Source organism: Oxyura jamaicensis, chromosome 1 (genome assembly GCF_011077185.1).
Source record: "Oxyura jamaicensis isolate SHBP4307 breed ruddy duck chromosome 1, BPBGC_Ojam_1.0, whole genome shotgun sequence".
NCBI classification, from domain to species: domain Eukaryota; kingdom Metazoa; phylum Chordata; class Aves; order Anseriformes; family Anatidae; genus Oxyura; species Oxyura jamaicensis.
This window is the reverse complement of record NC_048893.1, coordinates 203319397-203335379: the sequence shown is the minus strand read 5'-3', so window position 1 is coordinate 203335379 and position 15983 is coordinate 203319397. Positions and strand designations below refer to the sequence as shown.

At 56.2% G+C, this 15983-nt stretch overlaps 1 protein-coding gene across 5 annotated transcripts in view; it reads right to left on the bottom strand.

Moving 5' to 3' along the window:
* Positions 1 to 2632: 2632 nt before the first annotated feature.
* Positions 2633 to 15983, bottom strand: part of CHRDL2 (chordin like 2) — a 25656-nt gene continuing 12305 nt past the window's right edge. The window contains exons 5-11 of one of the 5 annotated variants that reach the window (XM_035343915.1): positions 15701 to 15794; positions 14346 to 14401; positions 12902 to 13070; positions 11778 to 11972; positions 8952 to 9134; positions 4499 to 4591; positions 2633 to 2880 (exon numbers count right to left, since the gene is read on the bottom strand). In XM_035343915.1, the coding sequence (XP_035199806.1) occupies positions 2801 to 2880; positions 4499 to 4591; positions 8952 to 9134; positions 11778 to 11972; positions 12902 to 13070; positions 14346 to 14401; positions 15701 to 15794 (870 nt within the window). In that variant the 3' untranslated portion in view covers positions 2633 to 2800. Of the gene's footprint in view, positions 2881 to 4498; positions 4592 to 7166; positions 7691 to 8472; positions 8545 to 8728; positions 8868 to 8951; positions 9135 to 11777; positions 11973 to 12901; positions 13071 to 14345; positions 14402 to 15700; positions 15795 to 15983 lie in introns of those variants that run through there. The other 4 variants (XM_035343898.1, XM_035343908.1, XM_035343925.1 and 1 more) reach the window with 4 other exon arrangements.

Sequence of the window (15983 nt, the reverse complement as noted above, 5' to 3'; positions counted from 1 at the left end):
GTCCTGAGTTGCTGCAGCGAGCCAACACGAAAATGTTTTATTGTTCTGTATAAAATTTATGGGGTGCCTTTATGACAGCATCCCAAAGCAGGGCTGCAGTAAAGGGGGAACTAAAACGCAGCAGAAAGCCTGACCCGCAACCACAGAGAGCTGGCAGTGGCAAAACGCCTGATGGCAGGGGAAGAGCTGACACCAGAGAAGATGGGACGGTGTTGGGAACAGCCAGGGGCAGGGGATGCGATGGGTCTGAGGGATCAGGAAAGCTCTGGGAGGGTGGGACACTCACATCCACAGTCACACCATCCCAATGGCATCTCTGGAGGCTTCCGTGTCCTCCTTTCATGGTGGGTACACATGGCACCAAGCCCTGCTTGCTAGGAATGAGTTCAGTGCAAGGACAAGAGCAGCAGCAAGAACGGAGGACACCCAGTCCATCTTGTGTCTCCATCACCATGCATCTCCGTCGCCGTGCGTGTCCATCATGGTGTGTCTCCATCATGGTGTGTCTCCATCATCTTACATCTCCATTGCTGTGCGTGTCCATCATGGTGTGTCTCCATCATCTTACATCTCCACGCCATGCTTCTCCATCATCGTGCATCTCCATGAAACCTCTCCAAGGACATCCCTTGCTGCTCAGCCCTTGCTCTTCCCATCTCCCTGTCCAAGGGCAAAGCTTTCCAGGGATCCAGGGTGATGGGGCACTGGCCAGGATGGTGCAGCTCCGTGTAAACATGCACCGTGCTCTGGGTTTCCCCACCTGGGGACAGCAGCGAGGCTCTGTAGCTGATTTACACCCCGGAGGCCTCCAGCTGTTTGTGGGCTCAGCACCCTGCGCTGTCCCGGTCCCGTACAGACATCCGTAGGAGCTCTCATCCAGTGGGCTTTGTGCTGGATTTCCCCCAGGAACGAGGCTGCTTCAGCGCTGGGGCCGTGGGCTTTTCCCTGGGGAAATTTAACCAGATCAGCCCCATTGCCTGGATGATGGTGCAGCGCTCCCAGCTGCTCCGGTCCTTCCCCAGTTGCTCCTTGCTTTGTGTCCACTGGGGCTGGAAACGCTTTGCTACCTGCCTGTGCCCCCGCAATGCTCCAGCGATGCTCCTCTGTCCTTTGAGTGAGCACGGACCTGGTTTCCAGCCACGTCCCAAGCCCGTGGCAGCAATCCCCGGACCTTGGGAGCATGAGGAAGAGCAAACAGGAGGGCACGGACACCCCCAGGGTGGGAGCTGCTCTTGCTGAGCCTTTCATAGCTCCTTGTGAGCGCTCGCCTCGCCAGCATCAAGCGCCTGCCCTCACTTAGCAGCTCAGGTGCCAGGCCAGGCACACCAAAACCTCCCATTTCCTGGCCCAAATTTGCCTCCAACTCGAACCCCACGCCCGCTGCCAGCCCTGACTTCAATTCTCAGCCCCAAACCACGCGCAGAGCATCAGCAAAAGGGGTCAGCGCTGCCCCGGGGCAGGACGATGCCCCGGGTGATGCCCCAGCTGATACCACAGCTGCTGGGTGAGGGGTCTGCAAAGTTGCTCCCCAAATCCAGGTGGCCAAAGCAGGTCGCCCCCCAGGGTGGGGGGATCATGACGTGCAAGAGTGAGGCCACTCGGCTACCCCTTGCACCCCCTCCTGCCAAAACATGGATTTGGGAGAGACCCTCGAGCCTGCAGGGAAAGGAGAGCCGGCACAGGAGGGTGAATCAAAAAGACGCTTTAATCAGACTTATCTGACAGCTCTGGATCTCCAAATAAATAGATTTATCAAAACGGAATAAAACAAGAAACCGGGGATAAATACATGTACCGAAACAACCTGAAAAATCCCCCAAAGCTATTTCCAGTCAGGGGGAGAGCAGCGCTGCTGCACGCCCTCCTCCCCACGCTACAGCAACGGTCCTGTTGGCCCTCTGGGAGATGCCCCTCCTGTGAATACAGCCCGGTAGATAGTATGTAGGATATATATATAAATATATAGCATAACAACACGCGTAGCAGCAACCTTAGTGCAGTGTTCGGGGTCTCGGAGCCAGTTAAGCTTACGTCCTCGCAGGCTGCTGCGGCGAGAGGGGACAGGGGACAGACGGGGGTGGCAGCAGCAGCCGGGTGGCATCGCCTCCGTCCCCCACCGGCACCACGAGCAGCAGCCGTGCTGCTGTTGGCCTTGGATTTGGACCCCAGCTTCTTCTCCGTGATGTCACTGGTGCCAGCAGGCGAGTCCTCCCAGAAGTCGCGTTGCTGCACGACCTGCAAAGAAGGGAAAGTGCCCCCCCAAAACTCTCCCAGCTAAAAAAGAGGAGAAAAGACTTTTCAGGAACTACCCCGTGGAGGATACTCAGCCAAAGAAACCCTCTGCAGCTCACAGGGCCTCCAAGAAGGGAGGCAGGGAGGTTTTTTTTTCTCTCCTTGCAGGTCACCTTTACGCCGGCAGTGGTACAGAGCAGGGTCTTCTCCTGCTTGGCTGCTAGCTCCTGGTGCTCCTCGGGAATCCCTCCTCTCTTCACATTGCACCAGGCCTCCCTCTGCTGCCTCTCCCGCTGCACACCCGGCACTTTTGGCAGCAGGGGATGGCGATGGCCGGGTCTGCTCTCCCCCTGGAGCACGCCGAAGGGTGGCCGGGCTTCGGCGCGGACATGGTGGCATCGGTTCGATTCGGTTCCTCTGCTGGAGTTGCTGTCATTTACACTAGTGTACCTCTTATTGCTGTGCCAGTCTATTTAATAATGCGAGTTTGGTTTTTTTCATATATATGGGTAGGTGTGTATGTGTGTGGGGGTGTAGATAACTCAATAGCTAGGTGAAAGTTTCTCCTTTACAAGTTCTTTGTTTCTTTCTCTGGACTCTCTGTCATCTTCAGCTCTGACGTCTGGGCTCGGAAGATGTTCCAGTGACCTGGGTGAGCAGAGAAGGACACTCATTAGCACCCACCCTCTGTGTTTCTTTTTCTCAAAAGAAAAGCAGCTCCTTCTGAAATGGGGACAACCCCTTCTCCCTCCTCCACATGATTTAGCTGGAGAGCAGAGGACCAGACCCGATGCATGGCCAGCTAATGAAGCAGGCGAGCGGCCCCCCCAGCATGGCCAGGGTTAGGGAGAGCCCCTTTATTTCAGGGGGAGAAGGGTTTTGTTTGTCCTCTGACTCTCCTTCAGAAAGCCAAAATTCATGATTTGTGGCTCATGGGTGGGTGTGCTTCTCTGCCCCCCCTTGCTGGCACGGGGCGATGGCTGTCAGCCCCATTTCTTTGGGGGATTGCTCAAAAAAAAAAAACACATTTACACCTGTTTTTCTGCTGCCACCCCAGCCTTAGCTCTCTACGCAGGGCTTTGCAGTGACCTGCAGTGGGGAAGATGCAGCTGAAAAAGGAGGAGAAACCCCCAGATCCCCCCCTCAGCACCACCAGCGGGCTGCAAACCCCCTGCAAAGCAAACGCATCCCCCCAAAAAGAGGCACCAAGCCCCCAGCCCCTCTCCTCGCTCCCCCCAAACCCCAACATTCCCGTGTGCCCCCCTCAACTCCTCCAGCGATGCTGGAGGAGGCTCAGAGCCTTCTTTGCGTCCCCTCCAGGTGGTCACCCCCACGTAATCCCAGCAGGGATTATGCAGCCATCCCCGGGGGCGTTATTTTCTGCCTGAATGAACCTCCTGCGGTGGAGAAATCCCCGGCCAGCGCTTTCCGAGAATCTGCGGTGGCAGCAGAGGGATGGTTTCCCAACAGGGTTGTTCGTCACGGGAAACTGAGGCACTTGCCAGAGACCCCATCCCCGGTGCGAAGCCCAACCTGGGAGAGGGGGCTGGAAAAATCCCCCCAGGATTTGCCCACGAGGTGTTGCCGCAAACAGACTGGGGGTGAAAACAAATCCCCGTCTACCCCAGCCAGCGGCTCTGGGTGCACTGGTTCGACCCAAGACCCCAGCCCATGGATGCTGAGCAATGCGGGCTCCATCCCAGCCTGACCCATTAAACTCTAATCCAGCCCAGGAGAAAAAGGCAGCCAGCGGGAAATAGCACGGCAGTTTCTCTCTGCACAGGCACTCTCGGCATGTGCACTGGCATTCCTGCTTTTTGTAACATTTACGCACATCCAAGAACATTAAGAATGATTTTTAAAGATATTTCGGAGCTTGTTTTTTTTCAGATCCTTTGCATCATTTTTTTTTTTTTTTTCTCTCCCCCGTAATGCCAGATGGATTAGAGATAAAAATCAAACAGTTTTACGGGCTCTGGAGAGATGTAGCCTTTGGATTCCACAAGCGTGCGTCCACTTTTAGAAAGCTGGCTGCCCTTTCCAATGCCATAAAGTGAAAATGTGACCGCTGACCAGGAGCGCAGGCTCTGCGTGTGAAGGGAGCTCAGCCCTGGCCCCGCTGGGTTTGCACAAATCTTGTCCCCAACGCTCGATCCCGCGCCGTGCCGGCGTTTGGGCAGCCTTGGCGGCACGGCCAGCGCACGTCAGCAGAGCTCGGGGTGCTGGGGCCAGGCAGGAGGGGGGACGGGGGGGGTTCTTTCTCTACCTTCGTTCGTCCTGGTGATCAGCCTGAAGTTCTGCGCCTCTTGCTTGAATTCCTGTTTGCTGATCTTCTTGGTCTGGGTCAAGTGAAATATCCCTGCAGAGGGAAAGGTCAGACAGCACGGACTCATCATCAGATCATCGCGTTTGGTGAGGAGATGCACATCTCGCCCTCCTGAGATGCACAGCCCAGGGACACAGGCACCAGGGACGCACCAGGGTCCTGCCACTGAAAACCTGCTGGGAGCTGGGGATGTCCAGCCCGGGGCTGGCAGCAATCTCATTTCCAAAGCGTGATTACTCACCAAATCGGAACACGGCGTTACAACACCACGGAGCAGGTGGAATCAATAAGACTTCATTGCTCTGGAAAATATCTCGCCCTGGAGGAGGTCTGATCTCCCCCAAACCACCAGGGTGGGATCGACAGGATCCCAGGTCCCCTTCTCGCTCTCCCCCAGTACCCATGGGGGCACCGCAGAGCCCCCTCATTCCCCGGGCACTTCCCTTTTCCAAGGGACCGAGCAGCACCAAGGTTTTCCCATTCCTTTGCCCCCAGCCCTAAAACTCCTCCGGGACAGGAAATCAGCGCTGACCTCAGCGCAGACGGATGGTTCTGCCCGCGCCAGCACCGTCCCGTTAGGGGCGGGGGGGTGCCTGAGTCAGAGGTCTGACCCGAGGAAAGCAGAGCGAGCATTTAGCAACGGATGCGACCTTTCCGTGGGATTTAGGGCTCGTGATCTTCCTCTTCGCCTGCAGGCGTGACGAAGGGGGCAGGTATGCCCGGCGCATCCTTCCCCGCGTCTCGCCCGGCCCCTTCCCGTGCGCCCAGCATCTCGCCGCTGTCGGGGGCGGCGTGCTCCCCTTGGTTTGGGCGAGAGACCTTCCCCCTTCCCAGCAGCAATTACACGCGGAAAGGGTACGTAACGACTGGGAACTGATGCGTATTAACGAGAGGTCGTGGGCTGTGGAAAATGAGTACAGGAAGTGAAGTGCAGCGGGAGAAATCTGTGGCTGGTTGGGCTATTAATAAGTCCTTCGAGTGGGTGAGGAAAAGAAGCCCTACCGGTAACAAAAGAAGATGCTGGATGGGGATAATAAAACTGTTAATGACGCAAGGAAGGCACAAGTGTTCAATAAATCCTCCCGGTCTATACTTAGAAAGGAGCAGGAGGGTGTGCTTGTAGCCCCCGTGGCTGATGAGGCACTTTCCAGTACATTAGTAACCAGGAGGCTATTTTAAACAAAAGCCGCGAGAGATAAACAGCTTTTAATCAGCCGACCTAGATAATTTTCACCCGAGAGCCCCCGGGGAGCTGGCTGAGACCTTCGGCCCCTGGATGGTCACTGCTGACAAATGCCAGGAGCTGGGGAGCTGGGGAGGAATGCGGACGTCGAGCCGGCACTCGCACGGGGAGGGCGGATAAGAATAGCCCACGGCCCGTGGAAAAGCCAGCACGGGATGGAGCTGGTGGAGGAGAGCATTTTGGGGTGGTGAAGGCTGGGTGTTGGCATTTCACAGCCAGCAGAAGCTGTCCAAAGACCCTGGCTCATGGGGGATGAGATGGAGAGAGGCGCTGGGGCTGTCGGGCACTCGCCACCTTTCTTGGCGCTCTACGCCCTGCCTCAGGTCCAAACCCAGACGGATCCCAATATCGGGGAGCACAAGGAATGAATTAATGACCAGAGGCAGCAATCCATCCTTGCTAGTTTTGGAGATGCAGGGGGGAGAGAGGCTCTTCCGCAGAGGTGTTCCGCCCATCCTGAAATGCACGGATAGGACAAATTTCTGCTGCTTTGGCCGCACGGGGACCACCGTGACTGCGGAAATGCGGCACGTCGTGCCAGGCCGGGAGCGAAGTCTCAGGAAACCGGTGTCAGGACTTGCTAAGCCATGAACAAAGTGGGTATTTCTACGGGGTTCCCAAGGGATCAGCCTTGGAGAAACACCAGGCAGCGTCCTCGCCCATGTGCTGGAGGCAAACAGGAAACCTGTGGCCAGAGAAGATGGTAAATAACGCGATCTGCTTGGGAGACCTGCGATGCCTGGTAGGCAGAAGTCTTGCTACAGCCAAGGGCAAAGCCCCTCACCCAAACTGTGCTGGTACAAGCCATGTCCGTGCACTTTGGACCTCCCAGAGGTCCCCGGGGAGAACACGGACCCGAGAGCATCAGCAGGTGGCTGGAGACGTGGGTGTATGAGACCCAACCCAAAGGGAAAGCCTGTGATCAGAGCCCTGAGCTCTGTTTTGGGCTCTGCACTTCAGAAAGACACAGAGGGAGTCCAGAGCAGAGCTGTGGGAAGGACCAAAGGACCAGAAATCGCTGACATCAAGGGGAGACTGAAAAAACTGGAGCTGTGTAAGAGAGGACACAGGCAGGAGCTGATGGCATCTTCAAATGCACCAGGGGAAAGGAGTCTGCTTCATACCCAAGGCAGAGCGAATGGGAAGAGCTTGAGCTGCAGGGAGGCTGCGTGTCAGGAAAAGCTTTCCCTACAGAAAGGGTTTGTGGCCCTGGACCCCAGACTTTCCGTGGCAGGAGACCTTCAAGCACACTCCAGAAGTGCACGGGGGTGGCAGGGCTGGATGCCACAGGTCCCGTCCAGCCCAGGCATGAGGGCACTCCGGTGTGGTGGAACAGAGGGGATCACTGGTGGTCCTGGAGCTGCAGGGTTTCAGATAGAAAGGAATCTTTTGGGCATTGCCTAATGCACAGCCTGGCAGGGTGAACATGGGAAAAGGTCCTGGGGGTTTTGCACCTCCATGCCCAGGCATCCACGAGGCAGCAGACAACAGAATCTCTGAACCACGCCGATCCCATCCATTCCTTTTTTGTCTTCTCCTCTAAATTCCTTCTCCAAAACATCAGAAAGTCACGTTTCAAAACCCCCGACCCCTAAAAATGCGGGGTACCCCCACCATGACCCGTGCGAGCCGGGCAAAGCTTTGGGCTGGGCATTGCTGCCAGCTTCTCCTGCTGAGTCCTGCCCCATGGAGGCACCGACCCAGCAGAGGAACGGAGGAGGCCACGTAGGTTTGGTGAGCCCGTACAAAGGCAGATGGACGGGCTCCAGGCGTGCCTTGCAGGCTCTTTTCTCCACACACGCTGCTCTGTTGGTAGAGTGATGGACCATGGAGAGGTGGAATCCATATGTGACTGAGCTCATGCTCTTTCCCAATAGTAACACTTCCCTCTGCCAAGGAAAAGAGCTGTGTTGGCCTCGGGGACAAGGGCCTCCCCTGTCCTTGGCTGGCAGGGCTCGGGAGCTCCGTGCAGACGCGAAGCTTTTGGCCTCGGGAGGTGGCAAGAAGGTTTGGGTGGTGACCTCTGCCAAGCAGCGAGGAGAGGAAGCGGTGGGGCCCAGACAGTGCAGGCTCAGAGCTGTCCTCCAGCTACAAGGTGCCATTGTGAGGGAGGCTTCGCCACGGTGGGGGGAGGACGGGGAGAGGGGCACCGTGCAGGACGGAGGATGGCAGGGGGAGGATGGAAACATGGTGATGGCCACTGCTCCATCCCTGAAGGCAATTTCTCTGACTGCTACCCATGTGCATCCACGCACCCATCCTAGGTGGCTGGGAGACCATCCCCTGGAGGGCTGAGGACTCCTCTGGGAGAGAGGTGACACACGAACACACCCAGGAGACCAGAATATCTACTCACAGAGGTCCACGAGACACCCAGCTCCATGGACCAAGGGATGCTGTATCCAACTGACCTTGAGTGCCCGAGGTTTTGCAAGGGGTAGAGAACGTCCGATGGAGGCTCAGGGTTGGGTCTTGCTTTGGGCACCCAGAAACCGAACACAAATGTCTACTGGACCAAGCACCTTGGGTGGAGACAGGCTCCTCTGGTCCGTAAGGGTGTTGCGCAGCTGGATGTGAGGGGGGATTGGTGTCATTTCACAGATCATGTGCTCTGCTCTGGCCGCTGGAGGACACACCAACAGGTCCAGATCCACCTGTCCCAAAGGGGACACTGGGGAAACTCACCGTCCCCACAGTCATCCTGTGGAAGCTCTTACAAGCTTTGTTCCCAGCAGTGGGAGGACTGCTGGGAAAAAGAAAGAGCAAAAGCAAAAACTGCAGAGTGACTAGAGTGTTTTGGCTTGTTTGTTTTCCGTGTGTGTTTGGCATGGAAGCAGGCAGGTTTTGAGGAACTGCCCCACAGCCCCCGCCTTGTTTGCCCACGTGCTGCGCCTCCGGGTAGTGTTACAGAGTGCCACTGGGTACCCTGGGACCAAGAGTGGTTTCCAAGCCCTGGTCTGCATGCAATGACAGCAAGAGAGTGTGAAAGGGAGAGTTAGGAACGCCAGCCTGCTGTCAGCAGGTTTCAACTCACTACACGAGGTCTGGAGCACCACTCGAAAAAGCCTGAAAAGTTGAACAAAGCTTGGAAAGCACCACGTTTCTGCACGTCCTTTCACCATTGCTGGCTGGTTTTGTTACGGGACTCACCTTTAATCAGCTTCCAGTTATAAATTTCCACCTCTTCAGAGGGCTCCTTCTCGATTGCGATTGTCCTCAGGACCTCCTTGGAGGTCTCGGAGCTCGGTGGCACAAACATGTACACCAGGACGCGGTTGGGGTTCTTGCCGCACTGGGCAGTGACGATTTCATCGGTGGGTTTGACTCTGGTTTCTGGGGAGAAAGAAGAGCAGAGTTTATTAAATAGGGTCATGCGGAGGGGCAGGAAGGTTGGAAGAGGCCATCGCAGCACCCAGAGGTGGCACCTTGTTGCGTCTGATGGTGTGGGACATAGCCTTGCTCCCCAGAGCAGGGAGAAGGCTCAGCCCTGGGCTGGGATTCTGGCAGCACCTGCACCAGGATGGGAAGCAAAAGGTGACATTGATAAAGGGGCCGTAGACCTCCTCACCCCCATATTCCCCTTGGTTTTGGCAGCCCCTACCCCAGCAGGGACGGGGCAGGGTGCTTTGCTCCGCCTGGATCCCCCAAACCCACCACGGGGAGCTCGGTGCCATCACCACGCAGCGAAGCCCAGGCTGGGTTCCCCACTCCCCGTCTCGTTCCCATCCCGGAGAAGCAACGTCAGCGAAGCGGAGAGGGACGAGCCCACAGCACGGGAGCCAGGGCTGCGGCTGGGCTGCCTGGGCACAGCGCCCGTCCCAGCCCCACGGGTGGGCTCAGCCCCAGCCCCAGCCCCCTCCCCGTGCCCACGCTGAGCTCCTTCAGCCCCGGACACCACCGCCGGGACCCCAGGGGGATTTCTTCAACACCCCCGTTGAAGTAGAGCTGCTAATTTTCTTGTTGTTGTTGCTTCTGGAGTCATTAAGAATCCCCCATGGTTTTGGAAGGAGATTTATTGCCTTTGGTTGTGGTCCTTGGAACGCAGAGGAGCTCGGCTCAGCTGAATTTAGCCTTGTTCTCCCAGTCATTTTGGATGCTGAAGCTTTTCACACTACTCGAATGAAAGTTTGGCTATAAATAGACACGTGGGGTTTATTTTAGTAGGACGGTTATTTTAGGCCCGATTCTGCTCTCCCCACACTTTCTGGGGTGGTCCTGAGCCGCTCCTCACTTACACCAGGGGAGAGGGGATGGAAATCCCAATTTAATGGGATGTAAAGTGGGACTTTTCCAGCAAAAAGAAGATCAGCGTTCAACCCTGCAGCCTCAGCGTGACCCACAGTGGGGTAACCACGGTGTTTGGGTACAGGGTCTCCATCCCAGACTACCAAACCCTCCGGGGCTGCTTGCTGCATGGCTCGAGGCAGCCCCACATCCACTCGTGGTAAGGAATTAAATGCCCTCGCAGGTACAAGAGGTGTTTAACAACCTCGGAGCTTCACGCCGGAGCCACTCGATGGCCAACGGCGTGCAGCACGTCGAGGAGGAAATAAAGACCGAGGTGTCCTGGCCCTCAGCTTTCTCCCCAGCAGTGGGGATGGTTTGCCCAGTGCATCGCAGCAATTCCCCTTTTGCAAGCAGAAAGAAGTCATCACTTCTCTCCAAGCTCCCGCGTACGAAGGAGCACGAGGAGGAGAGTCATGGAAAGCGCCTGGAATTCAAAGACGGGCGAAACCGCCGCGCAGTGAAGCAAGGGACAAGCATGTAGCTTGGCCGAGCGGGGGTTGTGTGTGTGTGATTGCTATCTGCGAGTACTGGAAAGCAAGAAAAAAAAATCGTTTTGGCTGGGTCAGGGTGTTTAACTGGAAATAAATGAAGACTGAAGAGCAGACAAGATCCCAGCAGAGAAAGCTGTAGACTTTAAACCGGAGAGACCTGCTATAATGGGAAAGCAAGACTGGAAGGGCTCTGCTCAGTCATCACATCCCATTCCCACCAGGCACCACGTCATAAATCCTGCTCATAAACATATCACAAACCTTATTAAAACAAGCTGAGCTTCTGCCCTTCGCTCCCCAGGGGAGGCCGTCCCAGCACCTCCCTGCTTGGCAGAAGGAAAACCTTAAAAATCCCAGCTGAAATGATTTTGCAGCCTGCTTGCCCCCCTGCCTTAATGTGATAACGTCCTTTGCCTCCTCTCCCTGGCGAGACCCCTCCATGGAACCACCCTGGAGGAGCTCATCAAAGATGACCCAGCAATTTCTGCTTCTGCAGCCAGGCTCGGGGAGGCTCAGGCCTCTTTAGCCTCTCCTAGGGAAGCAGTGGGTGGTCCATCGTCACCCGATGCTGAATCACAGAATGGAGAGGGATAGCCTAGAAAACATTCTCCAGCGGGAGCAGGAGAAGATCTGATGCTGTATTTTCCAGGACTGTGGTTGCAGGTGAACAGCTTTCCAAAGACCAAGAAGCCGCTGAGAGACCCAAAACCCATTGAAAATGAGAAGAAAAAAAAAAAAGAGGTCCTCTTCACCGCGTCCCAACCAGCCCGGTCCCACCTGGTACACCCCAACGGCTGCGTGTAACCCGTTCCTTCCAGGGATGGGGACTTCAACCCCAAATCAAACCAAACCACGGGTGCCACAGACACCCAGTACCTGGACAACCTCCTTCTGATTTCCAACCTGCATTTTTTCAGCTGCCACAATTTAATCCCATGAATTCGTGTCCCAGCTGGAGGCCTGGGGCACCAGCCACCCAACGCACGCGACCTTTTGGGATCAGTGCAGTTCCCTCACCACGGGGCAGTCCTCCAGGACAGGACAGCCCTTATTTCAGTGCTTGCCCTGCTGAAGCTGCTCACCCAGCGTGAATTCAAGCCTCCAGTGATGTGAAACCCTCCCCACCTCCGCGGCTTTCAACCACAGCTACAGGAAGGAAACGGAAGACAGCAGCAGGAGCAGGTGGGATTCCACGTACCTGGACATATTTTACAGCATTTCCCGTCCACTTTCTCGGGATAGTCGCAGGGATACTCCTTGGGGCACGAGATCTTCTGGCAGTCCTGGACACCGTCCCTGCAAGTGCACAGGATGCAGGGCAGGAGGCCGTAGAGCCGGAAGACGGGGTGCCACACTTCCCCGTGGGAGTAGGTCTTCCCGTTGTAAACACAAGCTGGAGGAGACAGAGAGAAGAGCCTGACGCTCGTGGAAGTAAATCCTCCTCCTTTTCGCATGCTCAAGGCCTGCTGGAGCTCGCCACGTTTCATGGCCTCCCAGATGTTTGTGCCCACCAGCAGCACACCCGCGTGCAGCGGGCACGGTGGGCGCAGGGATGTTGCAGCCACCCCAACCAGGAGGTGCCCCAGGACCAGGGGACGAGGCTCGAGGAGGTGGAGGCTGCTGGGGCCGAGCACCCCGGGGGAGGTGAGGGGCAGCTGCGGGCTGGACCTCACCTGTCTCCTGGCTTCTGTGAGCCCAGGGTCCCTCCAAGGCCATCGCCAGCAGCAAGCACAGCAAAGAGTGCCACCTGCTGACTTTTCCATGCAAATTTTTGGAGGTCCCAAAGCTTTCCTCCAGGGCTTCATCTCCAAGGGTTGGAAAGAGCCCTTCTGGAGACACGGCGGTGGGAGAGCACCCAGGGGGAGAAGGGACCTGCCTTTCTCCCCTCTGGCTCCATGTGGTTGTCTCCCCATCTTGCCTTTCTGCTCTCCCCTCCAGGGGGACGACAATGGCCCCAGGAGAGACCCACCACATTGAAGGTAGGTGCAAGGAGGACCCCCCTGTCCCCCTGCAGCAGGGGGGGCTGGCAGGACCACATGAGGTCTTCCAGCTGACCACCTCCCTTCCCAGGTCCCAGGTCTCCAAAACACCCCAGGGACAGACCTTCCCCCAGTCCTGTGGTTGGGGATTCATCCAGACAAGGGGCTGTGGGCCCAGGGTCTGGGCCACCAGGGCGGAGATGACTGGGTGAGATTGGTTGTGGAGGAGTCTGGTGGCAGTCAGTGGTGGAAACCTGCTGCTGAAAAAGCTCCCCTGGCGTCCCAAGTCCTGGAGAAGTCAACTCCGGCAACGTACAGAGCACCTGGCCCCTCCATCCCTTACCTTTCTTGTGCTTCTCCTTCAAGACGATCTTCACGGTGGTGCCACCTCCCCCCTTGGGTTTGAAGCTCCTGGGAATGAACTCCAGGGAGGAGCTGAGAACGGTGGACGCGGTGGCTCCGAGGGGCTTCCTGCCCATTGCTTCCCCCGAGCACTGGTCTTGCGAGTGCCTCTGGGAACGGTCAGAGAAAACAAGGGGGACTCAGACCCAGGCAGCGCTGGAGGAAGGCACGTAGCGTCCTGCGTGCTCTCCATCAGGACGGGAAGGTTCAGGGACTGCAGGGATGAGCAACGACCCCGGAGCCTGCCATCTAAAGGGTCCTGAGCAGTTTGTGCCAATGCCCCACCCTGGTGACCTCCTAAGCTGCAGGTGGGTCACCTCCGTCATCGGGGCAGCACCCCAAGCCCAACACAGCAGCCTCGGGGAGACATGTGGGGTCCTAACACAGGCAGGGAAATGGGCTGGGTTATTCTAGACACTCGCTGGACAGCTGAGGATTGGCATCTGCACGACCCACCCAGGATCAGCGAGGCGAGGACGGGCCATATCCTGCCCTCTCACCTGGCTGGCACCAGGAGCACCGGTGAGGAGCTGTGAGCCAGCAGGACCAGAACCCCTGGAACGTCCCAGGCTTCCAAGAGCAAAACGCTGGGACAAGACGTGCAGCACAAAGGGTCCCCTTGTGTGTCTATTTTGGAGGTTTTATAGGTGGTGGAGGTGTGATGCTGGCATTTCACCCAGCCGTATGGAAAAGGGAAGGGCCAGGAGCTGTAAGTGACCTAATCCCACAGGCCTGGCGTGGGCTGCCCAGCTCCGAAATGTCACCCTGAATCCACCCTCAGCAGCCAGGGAGTCACTTTTTCCTTGCTGGGGCCGCTGATACAAACAGCCTGGGGAAGAAACGCTCATGGCCAGCTCCAGTGCTGGCTGCTCTGGGGGAGCTACAACCAGGGGCAGACACCCCTGAGCCCAGGGGGAAGAGGAAAAAAACAACATCTGGAGCAAAATCCTCCCAAAGAGAGATTTGGGTCATCTAACTCCATGGGTAAGGGTCATATCTGGCTGTTGGTCACCTGAATCTGCTCTGTTCTCAAAAGAGGAGAAGTGCCCAAGGTTTCCAGTTCCCACAGGACTTTTGCTCTTCCGAAGAGATCAGAGATGCTCCAGAGGAGAGGCCAAGAATCCTCACCTGGTGCTCTCAGGTCTCAGCCTGTGCTGGTATCCCTCACCTAAAGTCACCCAAGCGCGACTCAACTGCAAAGCAAGTGTCAGTGGTTCTGCTGCCCAAGGAACCGGCCACTCTCGTAGAGCTACTACGGGCTTTTTTTCTTTTTTTTTCTTTGTAGAAGGAAGGCTATGGCCAAGGGCAAACAGCTTTGTTTGAGCTGTATAATGGGACTGTGTTAGAAGCAGTGCTCTGAGTTTGAAAATGCAAACGTCACGTACAACACCTCTGTTTAACTGCAGGGGTTCCTCTTCCGCGGACTTCTCGTATGAGCCGTCTGCAAGGGAAAAAAACATAGTCCAGTGAAACGCAGCAGGGCTGGATGAGGGTTTGTTCTCTGGGGTCCAGCTGACTAAAAGCAGCTCTCTGCAGGGTGCTGGACCCCTGAGAGCTCTGGGGTGAGAGGAGCTTCGAATATGCAATTCACAACATTTGAAGGAAATGGCTTCTCTGTGTCACACGCCAAAACCCTTTTGTCCCCACTGATGGTTAGTGAGAGCTCAGCTCTGAAAAAAAGACCTGGCCTTGTAGCCTTCTGAAATTAGGTGGCACAGAAATACCCCAGAGGTGGAGTCCGAGGTGATGGGGATGTTCTGGCATTAAAAGGAAATTCAAAGACATTCCTCATGGAATGCTGAGCAGATGGCACCAAGGGCAAGGGAAGCGCTGGTGGTGCCCACAGCTCCATAAATGTGATTTGCTTGGTGTCCCACAACCAACCCAACCTGGACCAAACTCTGGTCTTCCCAATGTGCACACTGGTTGCACTGTTTGGCCCTCACCTAGGGCTTTTGGTGGGACATGAGCCTATCTGAGCTCTGAAATGCTGCCTGCACCAGAGATAAACATCCCCCCTCCGTTCAGAGCAACCTCTTTGCTCCTGGTGAGGTCAACAAGGCCATACAGATGCCACCAAAAATCTTTTTAAATGTCTGTCTTGTTCATGAAGCCACTACAAAATCTTAAATATATCACCCCAGCCCCAAATTTCAGTGATTCTGCAAAACCCAACGACTTTTGTTTTACCATGAAGAAGAACCAGCCCAGCACAGTGCAGGGAGGGAACCCCAGCCCATTTTTCTGCTGACTTTTCAACAGCAGCCAGCAACTCTAGCACCTAAAAACCCCTAGGGGATGGGGCTACAGGTTGCAGGAGGGGAGAGCTTGGGGGAGGCACCCACAGGTCACTCTGTGCCCATGGCCAGGGGGTCTCCATGGCCTTCCAGCTTCAGATATATATTTCTGGTATTAAATGAGTGAGGAGAAACAGCAACAAATTCATGGCTTTTCCTTAGAGAGCTGTGAGGATGAAGGCTAAGTTGTATTTAGGTGTAAGAGGGGTTTTCCCTAGGGTCTGACTCTCCTGGAAACTTCCTGAGACCACCAGCAGCATGCACCATCCCTACGTGGTCCGTACAACCACGTCCATCCTGGTGGGAGAGTGATCCGGAGGACATCACCCCCCCCATGCAGGTCACATCTTTTGCTTAAGAGGCTTGGAATAGCTCCTGACAGGTCGTGGTAGTCCCCATGGCTCCCATCCCTCGCTCAGGAGCAGCTCCTGGACCCCTCTTACCTTTGCAGACCTGGCAGCAGGAGTCCGGCACTGTTAGAGGAGAGGAGCACAGCAGCTCCGGGCAGGTCACCAAGCCGCAGTAAATCTGGCCTTCCTAGGGGACGGGAGCAAAAAAAAAATAATGCATTTTCAGCATCACCAAACAGGGCTGAGTGGCCCCAGGATCGGGGTGGCAGCCCTTCAAGTTGCAGACCCAGCAGAAATCATCAACACCCCAAAAAGCCATCCTCAAATACCACTAATCACCTAATGACCAAATATCCTCAATATCACTAATCACCTA